The sequence below is a fragment of the Bidens hawaiensis genome, unplaced genomic scaffold (assembly GCF_021521415.1).
Source record: "Bidens hawaiensis isolate Kalapana, Puna unplaced genomic scaffold, B.hawaiensis_p1.1 tig00004020_1, whole genome shotgun sequence".
Taxonomy (NCBI): Eukaryota; Viridiplantae; Streptophyta; class Magnoliopsida; order Asterales; family Asteraceae; genus Bidens; species Bidens hawaiensis.
Window position 1 is genome coordinate 1,420,307 of NW_027491236.1, and position 13,431 is coordinate 1,433,737.

Sequence of the window (13,431 nt, forward strand, 5' to 3'; positions counted from 1 at the left end):
AGCTATTATTTATATAAGTCCTATTCAATATATTTATATAATAAGTACTAATTATAAAATTATGATAAGAATAAATAAATAAATAAATAATATATACTATGTTATTTATGATTATAAATGTGAGAAACTCACTATAAATTGAGAGTATTAAGATTTCTTTTTTTTAGAACTAGTTCTAACTCTACTCATAAGTTATTAGATCTCTTTTTACAACGAGACTTGAACACTCACAAGTAACAACTAAAAAGACAGCCAATAGTGTGAAAGAACGTTTGCGTAGGTTCTTAAGATATACTTTTGTAGAAAGCGGTTTTTGTAATATCGATGAGACTAAAACCTGAGGTTGCTAATCTTCATTATAGTAGTACTGAAAACACAAGAAAAGTAGTACAAAACCATTTATTTTAATAACAATTATAATATAATATTCAAAAGCCATTTTTTTTGAAAAAAATAGTCTAGGTTCCATTATTACGACAACATTGACGACCTTGACTTCCCTAAATACTTTTAACTATCGATCAATTCTTTTCTGCCAAAAGTAATTAAATATGTTGCTATTGTTATGATGATGTAAATATAAGAAAAGTTGGAAATTTTGAACTAACAAAATAAAAATATTTAAAACCCAATATTAGAAAAGTTTTGTAATACATATGTAAATAGGTATGATTTCAATTGAAAACCCTTGGTTTTGAAAACTTTAGAACCATTTGAGTGGAACCATACATATGTACATCATCTATTTTTTATTGGATTCACATATTTTCCTTTTTAAACATCTTTAATTACATATATCTCCAATCATAAAAATCAATTACATATTCCTCTCTTTAAAACATATATATTACATATTTATCCATTTTATAAAAAATAAACTTTTGATTTACTATTTTACCCTTTATATTATATATATATATATATAAAAACGAAAATACTAAAATTTTACGTGTCGTGATGTGGTCGCTCCTTCCTTTTATGGAAGCCACCAGATTGCTTGATTTTTAAATTGAGACCTCTCATTGATTTAACCCAAACTCATGGGTATGGGTCTTACCAAAACCAGATAGCTCTTAAACGGGTTATAACATCTCATTAAATTAAAAATTAATCTTACCAATTATTTGAAATAAAAATCCTATAAAATAGGGATATACTAAAAGTTAATATCAATTTAAAAAGAAAAAGATATTATTTATAATTAATAAACAATTTTATAGTAAAAAAACATAAGCGGGTCATAGGTCACCAAATTCATATAGCTTTTAAACGGGTTATAACATATTATTTATTTATGAAATCCTTTCATCATCAAACCCTAAGTATATTATTAACTTTCTTACAATAAAGAAAATTAAAATCCAAAAAATAAATATTAAAAAACAAAAAATGTAAAACAACCATTCTCTCAAACCATCAGATTGCTTTATTTGTAAATTAAGGTTTCTCATGCATTTGACCCGAATTCACAGGTAAAGGTCTCATCAAATCCAAATAGCTCTTAAACTGGTTATAACATCTCATTATATTAAAAAATAATCTGATAAAATATTTGATATGAAAATCCTATAGAATAGGGATATACTAAAAATTAATTTCCTATTTTATTTAAAAAAAAGATATTATTTATAATTAATAAATAATTTTATAATAAAGAAAATAAACGGGTAATGGGTATCACCAAACCCGATTATAACATATTATCTATTTATGAACCATTTTATCATAAAAAATCAAGTATATTAATTATTAACTTTCTTACAATAAATAAAATTAAAATCCAAATAGACATTTATAAATATTAAAAACGAATAATGTAAAGCAACCCCCGTAAAATCTAGTATATATATAAATTACAAATATATAAAATTAACCATCTTCTGCAAGTATTTTGTCTTCAAAGAGACGAAACAAAGAAACAAGTGTAAACGGAGTCCTCATCATTTCCGACTAGGAACCACCGCACCACCACCTCTTCATCCACTCCCTCTGCCACTCTCCTTAATACCCAATTTGTCACCGTAAACAACGACCCACCACACATAGACCACCACCATCAACATCTCGTTTTGCCGATCAACCCGTTTGACAACCTGATTCCTACCCGTCACATTCCGATAAAAGTAAATATGTTGTTTTTCACATAAACTGATTATAACCACATGATCACTAACTTACGACCAAAGACATTTACCTGTAGAATATCATGAAGAGTACCATCTGAACCATACTCACAAGCCCACGCTCTTAACCAGCCATTAACGCAAACTGTGTCATCAAGACAACTTAAGAGTCTTGAAAATGAGAAAGTGTCAGAAAGGGCAGGAGGCGAAATCACTAAGACAACTTAGAGTCTTCATATTTTATATTTTTTAAAACTATTTGCTCCTACCCCTGGCATTGATCAAACCAGACTGTAAAAACAAACCCAGACCGAAAAAGTGTGGACCGCTCTGACAGAACTTGTAAACTCTGATGAAATGTGTCGTCTGGAGATAAGTTGTTGACCATGTTTGACTGATAACCCTGATGAAATGTATCGTTGGACAGTTCAGGTTCCTTTTCCTGATGATAATCCTAAAGAAGCCAAGCTTGCCAGTGGTTAAGGAAAGCCAGGTTTGTCGGGTCGGTGAAGAGACAGGTGGCGGAAGGGTTTTGGGCTTGACTTTAAGTCATCATGTGGGCCCCCACTATAATCAACTTGCAGCACCTCCTCCCCACCAATATTGTACTCATTTTGAGAAGAAAACAATGTCGAATCCAACAGCATCTGCGTAGTGTTTTGCCAGCATATGAGAGTCCTGTTCTAGCTGAGCAGTTAACAATTTCATGGCTGCAGGGTCAATATCACAAAAGTTAAAGACGTTAGTAACAAGTAATCGTTCCTTTCCAAAATGTTAATTTTGTTTTGGTAATCATAAATATTGCATGATTATTTATAAAGACAATGAAACCGAAATAACCAAACCCAACCCAAAACCAGCAGTTTGGTTTTATGTTTTTTCAAAAACCGGTTTGGTTTCAGTTCTGCATGTACAGAAAAAAATGACTTTTGTTATTGATTTATGAATTGTAATTTTTTTAAAATGTTAACTTATAAAAAACTTAAGAAATGGTAAACACAAAATTTTAGGTAGGCCTGTAAATGAACCAAACTTTCAGTTAATCATTCGGGGGAAGTTCATTTACGTTTGTAATATATTCAATTAAATTTTCTAGGCCCGTTACAATTTAGTTTCAACAACTTTTTAGACCACCCCATTCATTGTTTTAGATCAGGTTCACGAACACGGACATGAACAAGAAAAATTGTACCAAGAGAGACCAAAAAGAATATGTTTTGATGAACAAGAGAAATTGTGAAATAAACAAAATGAGATCGTACCTACTAGCGTCAGGTAGTTTTGCAGTTGAAATGAAATTTTATACCAACTAATATACTTGCAGACCATGCTAATAAAAAATTTAAACTTGGTCCGTCTAACCCTTTGGTTATGGCTCCCACCTAGTATTGTAGTTTTGGTTGGAGCCTTGTTATCATGGTCTTCCAAGATTTAAGACCTTCATTTCTTTTCTCCCCCTTTCTCTCTATCTGGAGACCAATTGAAAACACTGAACAAAAAACATACATTTTTAACTCCCCATCTCCAATCACCCCTTAAATACATACGTCACATTATTCAAATTTCAAGATACATAATTCCTGCCAAACAACATGTTACAAGTCATTTCTTCTGCAGACTGTTGATTTTCTGAAAAATTAACGCTCTGCATCATCTGTTTTTTCTCTTTCTTATAATACTCAAACTCAACACGTCTCCCACTTTTTTCAAGACCACCCAACAACACATTATAAGTTCCAACAACCACCGCAATCCCAGCATCCTTCATTTCCTTAAGAACCTGTAATCCTTTAGAAGTGTTTCTCGAAGCAAAGTTGGCTGCCATCAAAGCAGTGTAGGTTGTCGTATTCTTCTCATTATCAGGCAAAAAGTCAAATACTTTTGCAGCTAAAACAGGCTTGTTAGCACACCCAAGCTTGTATATCAATAATGCACTTTGATGAACTCCAAGAAATATTCCATTGTTAACCATTTCGTCAACAATATCCACAATCTTTGGGAAATAATTCGTCCTGATAAACAAACCAACCAAAGAAACATACAAAGCTTTCTCATATTTGATCCCCATTTTCTTACCAAACTCATATGCCAAAACAGCTCCCTGAGGTCTCTCGTGAGCAGTGTACGCGTCAATAACTGACGAAACAATATCGGGAGTCAAAAAGACGTTTTTGTCAATCATATCTTTCAGTAAAAAGTCAACACCAATAAAGTGTTTTCTGGTCAAAAGATATAGCATGAGTCGCTCATCGGCGGATATCGTGTCGGAAACTGTATCCTTTACTAGTGGTTCAGGCTTCTTGTAACATATAGATAAATGACGATTTGACTCCTTAAGAAGAACATCACTTTCCCCTGCGTTTCTTAAAGTTTCAAGAGCTTTTGCATATACCGGTTGGCGAAGGACAAGCAAGTTTTCTTTCATATATTCAAGAATTATCATCATAGCCCGTGTTTCACCTGCTTCGCAACAGCTTTCAACTAAGATGTTACACGCAGCTTTATCAGGTTCTACTCCTGCTTCTTGCATCTTTACAAATATGTCTAGAACTTGATTAAATTTTCCTAAAATCATTCACCAAAAACTAAAATCATTGTAAGATAATGCGGCCTTAAACGGTGAAACGAACGTATGTAAAAACTAAAAACAACACTGACCAGAACGCGCAAGATGCTCCATTAAGACCGTGTAGGTGAAACAATTGGGCGGGCAACCAGCCCGAACCATCTCCTTATAAACCTTAGCAGCCTCTTTAACCCGACCATGGCTAAACAAAACCTTCATAAAAGCGGTGTACGAGACGACAGTGGGAACAAGACCTTTATGTTTCATCTGCTCCCATAACTCGACTGCCCCGTGAACTTCACCGTGGTTTGAGAGCCAATGCAGCATTGAAGTATAAGTGACGACATCAACCTTGGCCCCCTTTTGGTGCATTTGATTAAAGAGGAACTTCACGGAGGAAAGGCGGCCGGCCTCTCCGAAAATATCGAGCATTGTGGTGTAAGTGAATTGGTCATGCTTAAAGTTTGGGAGGCGGGAAGCCCAGTTGAAGAAAAGCCAGGCCTTTTGCATTGGGGGGTGGGTTTTGAGGACTTGGGTGACGGTGTAAGAGTCCCATTTGATGGTTAGGGTTTGTAGCTGCTGTTGGGCGGAGTCCCAGGGTGAGTAACGAAGGATGTTAGAGATGCTTCTGACTGTGTGCTTGGTGTATACTTTAGCACTGCCTTTGATTCTTGATTTGGGGGTTTTCTTGAAATGTTTGAATTGGGTTTGTGAAGAATGGAAACCATTAATAATAATAAAGCTGGAGGATTTTGAACACAAGAAGAAAAGGGGTTTGAGAAATCCAAATCCAAATCCAAATGGGGGATTCATGAATGAATGTGTTCAGATCAAGAAGAAACCAGTGCTATTGTTGCCCCTGTATTAAGCCTTGTGCTCATGTCCAATGACCACGATACTAGTCTTTGAACAAGAGGGTAACAAACAACTCAGATGGATAAGTTTAGAAGCAAACGTGAACAAGGAGGAACATAAATGAATATAGATAGAACAAGGGTGATCATGTTAGTTCGTTTAAAGCACAAACATGTTCGTATTCGTTCATTTAAAATCTAAACGAACAATTCATGAACGTAATTGAACAAGGGTTAACGAACATAAATGGACAAATGTAAACGAATAAAAAAAATTAAAAGGGTATAAATAAACAAAAACAAACAAATATAAAACATTAAGTAGATGATTATCTAATGTTTCATTCTAAAATGAACATAAACGAACATAATGATCGAACATAAACAAGCATAAATGCATCAAAATAGGTTCAAATAAATATATAAATTCTGAATGAATATAACAAACTTTTTATGATTAATTAAATTAAAATAATTAATTACAAAAATATAACTGTAAAATGATTAAAAACAAAAATCTTAATAAACCCGCATGCCATGCGGGCTAAAAGCTAGCAACTATATATATTAACTAGATTTTATCCCCCGTATTACGGTGGTTGTTTTGCATTAATCGTTTTTAATATTTATATATGTATATTTGGATTTTAATTTTATTTATTATAAGAAAGTTAATAATTAATATACTTGAGGTTTGATGATGAAATGCTTTCACAAATAAATTATATGTTATAATACGGTTTAAAAGCTATCTGGGTTTGGTGATACTCATTACCCGTTTATTTTCTTTATTATAAAATTATATCTTAACTTTAAATAATAGCTTTTTTTAAAATAAAATAGGATATTAATTTTTAGTATATTCCTATTTTATAGGATTTTCATATCAAATATTTGATGAGATTATTTTTTTAATATAATGAGATGTTATAACCCGTTTAAGAGCTATCTGGGTTTGGTAAGACCTTTACCCGTGAATTCGGGTCAAATGCGTGAGAAACCTTCATTTACAAATAAAGTAATCTGATGGCTTGAGAGAATGGTTGTTTTACATTTTTCGTTTTTTAATATTTATTTTTTGGATTTTAATTTTCTTTATTGTAAGAAAGTTAATAATATACTTAGGGTTTGATGATGAAAGGCTTTCATAAATAAATGATATGTTATAACTCGTTTAAAAGTTATCTGGATTTGATGACCCATGTCTCGCTTATGTTTTTTACTATAAATTTGTTTATTAATTATAAATAATATCTTTTTCTTTTTAAATTGGATATTAAATTTTAGTATATTCTTATTTTGTAGAATTTTCATATCAAATAATTGGTAAGATTAATTTTTAATTTAATGAGATGTTATAATCCGTTTAAGAGCTATCTAGTTTTGGTAAGACTCATATCCATGAATTTGGGTTAAATCAATGAGAGGCATCCATTTAAAAATCAAGAAATCTGGTGGCTTCTATAAAAGGGGGAAGCGACCACATCACGACACATAGGATTTTTAGGTTTTCGTTTATATATATTATAAATTAGAAATTTCAGATATTTTGAATAAATTTTTGACATCAAGTATAACTTTTAACAAAATTACTAAACTAAATACTTTTATCCAACATTCGGATATCTTTGGATATCATAATCCGAATTCAAATTTTTGAATATCTTAAATTTGGATTCGGATATTAAAACTCATTATCCGAAATTTTTATAGATCCGAAACTTTTCAAATAACAAAATTTGAACACCTCTGCCATAAAATTCAGACACAAGTCCAAACAAAACCCACTAAACCTAAAATATGCTGCCATGCCCCGTTGTTTGGTGCTGCATTTGGATGTAAAAATCAAGATTACTTTGCAACTCAAAAAAAAAACTTTTTAGTCATTAATTGTTTTATTTATCTATTTATAATAATATTATTTAAGGATATTTTATCACATGTGTCTCTTAAATTACGTGGCATAGATGAGTTTTTAGGGTTTTCTTAACTCATAAGAGTTTTCAAATTACACACTAGCTTTAGAGCCCGTATACCATACAAAACGGTCCAAATAATAAAGTTATAAATAAAGCAAATAAGTACATATTGTATATGAAAAAATGATTATATCTATGCTTATATCTATACTATGTGTACATATATTGATTTTATTTATATCAGAAAATGATTTTTTTTTTCAAAAAAAATGAACTTAATAAAAAATAATAATAATAGTAACGCAAGTGCAAAAACATACCTGAGAACGTCCATCTATTGGAAATTTGATTCTTAGTATCATATATATATATGGGAAAGTTAACGTACAATAATCGCTTAACGTACATGACATACGCGACAACGTTCAGCTAAAACGTTCAAAACCTTTAAAAGTTCAGGTAAAAACTTAAACATTCAGCTAAATATGTTCAGCTAATACGTTCAAACCTTTATAAGTTTAAGCAAAAACTTTAACGTTCAGCTAATACGTTCAAATCTTAAACGTTTAATGTCAAAAACCCATCATCCAGAACTCGAAATTGATCGATTGAAGCTTCAAATTGATGATTAATTGAATCGATTTCAAAGATTAACCGATCAATTGGCTTCAATTTCAATTTCAATTTCAATTCAACCAAACAAACCTGTGACGAGTTTTGCATTTTTCCGATGAGTTTGTTGTCGACGGCGATGATGGTGATGAAGAGCGTTGATGGCGCCGGCGAGCGGAGGTGAAGGAGGTGTGCTGATGTCGGTAAGGGGTGGTGGAGATGGATTGAGGGAGAGGGACGAACATATTAGTGTAATTGTGATTTTGGGAATCAACGGTTAGAAGTGTCGCATACTTAATATACGATAAAGGATTTTTGTATTTTATCCTTTATATATATATATATATATATATATATATTTGAAAGAATTTTGGTTGTGAACCAATTTAAAAAAAAACTTTTCATATAATAATAGTTCTGAGCTACACCTTGAAAATGATTTTTATAATTTTGAGAGGGCTTCTCAACTTTGCCATAATGACAACACATGAAAATAACACGTTAACCTGCTCAATTTTGTGAATGTTTTGCTTCACTTGAGCATAATTTTGTATGACATGTTCCACACATTACATTTTAGAAGCATTGATAGGCCTAGAGGTAGCATGTTGAAAGTGTTCACCGTCTTTTCTTAAATTTAACAGTTGTGGGAAAAATAGTCAATTAGCCAAATCTCGAATCTTTTCATTATTTCCAAAAATGTCATTGAAAATAAATTCAAAACACGTTTATAATTCTAACTTTATTTTGTTTGACATTTTCAAGTCAAAACTTTGAACCCGTAACAAATTTAATGATAAATCTACTTGCATTCTTAAACTTTTAAAATACCCTGGTATATATTATTACATTTTAACATATATATAGTTTAGTAAATTAACTGAAAAATAAATGGATAGATTTAAAGCATATATTTATAATTTATAAGAATATTTATTTTTATAAAAATGTATATATAATATAATAGAGTTTAAAGAAAAGTGAATAATTTAATCATGCTATAGATATAATATAAATGGAGTATAAAATAAAAGTAAATAATTATTGATCTATGTCATAGTTATTACTTGGAAGAGAAAAAAATCAGGAGTTTTAACCACAAACTAACAATTGTCTGCATTTATTTTAATTTAATAAAATAGATATGTATGTATGTATAAGTGTAAATTTCCAATGATCATTATTTATTATTGTTACTTGGGTACTTTGAAGGTGTAGGGCGATACCCGTTTCCATTAATACGGTTTTCGTCTATGTGGATTATACAAATTTACTTTGAAAGTAGAGGGTGATACTTGTTTCTAGTGATGTGGTTTTCGTCTATGTGGGTTATTCAAATTTGCTATTTCAATTTAAAAGTTTGAAATTTGTCTTTTTCGTCTCTAATGTTTCATTTCCGTTACAATTTTTGTTCTTTTGGTTTGTTAAAATATGCTATTTTAGTCCAAAATTTGTTAACGAGATGGATGGAAATTGCAATAAAAATGGAACCTAAGAAACGGAAAAGACAAATTTTAAAAATCTGGATTGAATTATCAAATTTGAACAAATCCGGGGGATGAAAACTGCACTAATATGATGTGAATCTCATATACAAAACAAAAGAAAAAGACGTATACAAAGCCAGAGTAATTTTAGACTTTTATTCACTCATATAGACTTTTACTCACTAATATATTCACTCATATAGGTTACAAACGAATATTTTTAGATTTATATTCACTCGTGCACGAAACAAAAGAATAACTTTAAAACTTTTACTCATTTCAATGAAAAATTTGCGTCTCTATGACTATCTTAATAATTATATAAATCTCAGTCGTTCTCTCTTTTAATTCCTTTTATGATTTAAATTTAAAGGTCTATTTATTTAAATTTTAATTATTTAAAGCTAATACTTAATTGCTTATACGTTAGTTCATTATAATCTAATCTTATTATATACTCTATAATTAATGCATTGTAACATTTTTCAATAAAAATATATATTGCTTAAAATTTATTCTATTTTTTCACAACCCACAAATGTTATCATGTTATAATTTGATTAGGGTGTAAATAAATCCTTGAAACCGATCAAACCTTTTAAATGAAGCCACTCGATCGGTTCACTCGGTTTGAAATTTGAACAATTTGAAAACCAGGTTAGAAGTTCGGCTAGCGATTTGAATTTTGAAACGCTTATGAAAACTGAACCATCCGTCACAGTTTTTCAAAACTATAGGTAGTAATTCAGCTCAAAGTTTATATTAAAACCACCCAAAAAAAATATATGTATATATATATAGTTGACTTAACCAGCTTGTGACTGAAAACCTCATGGAGAAATTAATCAGTGCTTGTTAAAGTTTCTTGTTGGTTGGTGGGCAAGTGGCATAATTATTAATTTGTTATCTTTTTATATTGGTTGGTTTATCAATAATAATAATAATAATAATAATAATAATAATAATAATAATAATAATAATAATAATAAGGGAATATGTTCTAAATTTCGTCACGATAGAAAAATCTTCTGACTTTCCAAGAAGTGCTCCAAAGCCCAATAATAATAACCAAAAGTCTCTGAATTTTAGGTCAGATTTCATACACAATTTTCATTCAAAACTTATTATATAATAATAATAATAATAATAATAATATTCACCATTGTCATTTTCACACACAAATCCGCAATCAACTGCATACATACTCTAAAGACAACTGTACACACATACCAACCAACCTATGTATCTATACTTTCACGCAGCTTGTACTTGATCAGTTGTTAAGGTTGTAGTGACAAAATGGTGAAGCTGGTTTTTTGTTTAGTGGTGGTGTTGTATGTGAGTTTATGTTATGCCGGGAAGAAAGTTGAGGTTTTAAAGTATTTGAGTCGCTTAAATAAACCTCCGATAAAATCGATCAAGGTGTGTAACATATTCTTTCATTTCTTAATGTCACTAACATATTTTATGAGTTGTTGAATTGTATATGTGTTTCATGGTTAGCAGAGTCCAGACGGTGATATAATAGATTGCGTTCATATCTCACGTCAACGGGCGTTTGATCATCCATTTCTTAAAAACCATACCATTAAGGTTTGATTATGAACTTATATTTTTTAAGTGTATGTTGATGAATTAATGATTAAAGGTAGATGAGTTTTGATTGAATACTGATTGATGAATTAATGATTATAGATGGAACCAAATTATCATCCAACTTGGATAAATAATAATGACATCAAAGTGTCATCCGTGATGAATGAAGATGGACCATCTTCATCATCAAAGCCATCAAAGCATGGAACAATAACTCAATTATGGAACTCAATCGGGCAATGCCCGAAAGAGACAATCCCCGTTAGAAGAACGAAGAAAGAAGATGTACTTAGAGCGAGTTCTGTCAAAAGATACGGAAAAAAAGGTTATTCTACTTTTGCTAAACCGAACTCCATTGACCCCGACCTTATTAATCAAAACGGGCATCAGGTATACCCGTTTATATTTTTGTGTAATATGAAATAATCAAATACTCAAGGGGAGTTTTTTTAGCATGCAATTGCGTATGCTCAAGGGGAGTTTTACGGAGCAAAAGCAACGATGAATGTTTGGAACCCGAAGATTCACCAGCCTAATGAATTTAGTTTGTCTCAAATTTGGATATTGAAAGGCTCTTTTGCTTCGGATCTCAATAGCATTGAAGCAGGTTGGCAGGCAAGTTAACAACCCATAAAGTTAGATTAGAGTAGTAAAATGATTAAACCGCGTTACATATCTAATAATTTAACATATGCAACCTTATTGAAACAGGTGAGTCCGGATTTGTATGGAGATAATAACACCAGACTCTTCATCTACTGGACTGTAAGTTTTAATGTATTCGACAAGGACTCACATAGGATTCTAGTGAGTTGCATCTTGTAAAATGTTTTATGACTTGGAATATTTTGTGCAGAGTGATGCATATCAAGCAACAGGGTGTTACAATCTTCTATGCTCCGGGTTTATTCAAACCAACAATGAGATTGCAATGGGAGCTAGCATATCTCCTATTTCACAGTTACATGGCTCTCAATTTGATATTACCATACTTATCTGGAAGGTATCTTCTTCAAATTATTTATTTTGTTGTATGCAGAGCAACGCCTTGTGTATATTATTAACGTGTATCACGCCCCGGCTTCTGAGACGTAATATTTTAGCTCAAATAATTTATAATACATCATCATGGTGCATAAAAGTTGAAGAAAATGCCAGATTTACATATAAGTTATTTTAAATATGCTCTAAGATATTGATTTTAAAAGAAAGATGCAATGAGAATATCTGTCATTTATTCCTCTTGTCAGGATTTTATGTTTTAATAACCATATTAATATTTATCTTTTTTAAGTAGATGATTCTAGAGAATTTGTACAAGACAAAGATCTCCTCTTTGTGCATCTACTGAGGCACAAGTTGCAACTACACCTGTAAATGAATTGAACGAATAGAACATGCTTGTTCGTGTTCACTTGTTTAACCTTAACCGAGCAGACGAACATATACTTAAACTGATGAAATTTCTTGCTCATGTTCGTTTGTTAAGAAATGTATGTGATCTTGTTTGTGTTCATTCGTTAATCGAGTACCCAAGGGTTAGTTTTAAAATCTGATTTGGTTGAGGCATAACGGGCCTATTAGTATTACAGTAAATGTGTAAACGGACACAAATAAAATGAATGTTCATTCGGAAGTGAACGAATATTCACAAACGTAAATGAATGATCAGACACGTTTTCATGTTCGTTTGTTTAATGAAAAATAAGTCAGCATAAGTAAGCTCTCCACCAAAAAAGTTCACTAATGTTTGGTTCGCTTACATGTATTTTACCAAATTTTGGTAGGACCCGGACGAAGGGAACTGGTGGATGCAATTTGGGAATGGAAAAGTGTTGGGATACTGGCCAGCTACACTCTTTTCGTACTTAACCGAGAGTGCATCAATGATACAATGGGGTGGAGAAGTGGTGAACACAGCCTCGGACGGGCAGCACACGACTACCCAAATGGGTAGCGGTCAGTTCCCTCAAGAAGGATTTGGTAAAGCAAGCTACTTCAAAAATATACAAATAGTCGACGAGTCTAACAGTCTAAGAGCTCCTAAAGACATTAACACCTTCTCGGAGCAGCCCAACTGTTATGATGTTCAGACGCGCAACAATGGTAATTGGGGCACCCACTTTTACTACAGTGGACCGGGTAGAAACCCGAACTGCCCATAAAAAGATTGGAAATGAAATGAAATGTTGGTAAGTTCATTCTTGATTTTGTGGTAGGAAATTTTTGTGCTTGTTATTCATGGGCAACTTCCATAAATATTAGTTGATATGA

General features: G+C 31.6%; 1 protein-coding gene and 1 pseudogene across 2 annotated transcripts; one reads left to right on the top strand and one right to left on the bottom strand.

Annotated features, from left to right (window-relative positions):
• Nucleotides 1-3,320: 3,320 nt before the first annotated feature.
• LOC143625112 (pentatricopeptide repeat-containing protein At2g01390-like) lies at nucleotides 3,321-5,320 on the bottom strand (annotated as a pseudogene). Its single transcript, XR_013152217.1, has 2 exons — nucleotides 4,782-5,320; nucleotides 3,321-4,688 (listed from the first exon to the last, which is right to left on the bottom strand). The product of XR_013152217.1 is annotated as a pentatricopeptide repeat-containing protein At2g01390-like (transcript).
• Nucleotides 5,321-10,860: 5,540 nt separating this feature from the next.
• Nucleotides 10,861-13,406, top strand: LOC143625035 (protein neprosin-like). Its single transcript, XM_077095500.1, has 7 exons — nucleotides 10,861-10,983; nucleotides 11,068-11,154; nucleotides 11,257-11,547; nucleotides 11,611-11,772; nucleotides 11,869-11,922; nucleotides 12,014-12,160; nucleotides 12,945-13,406. Exons 1-7 carry the CDS (start codon nucleotides 10,861-10,863, stop codon nucleotides 13,320-13,322), a joined length of 1,242 nt encoding a protein of 413 aa, XP_076951615.1. The 3' UTR covers nucleotides 13,323-13,406.
• The last annotated feature ends 25 nt before the right edge of the window (nucleotides 13,407-13,431 follow it).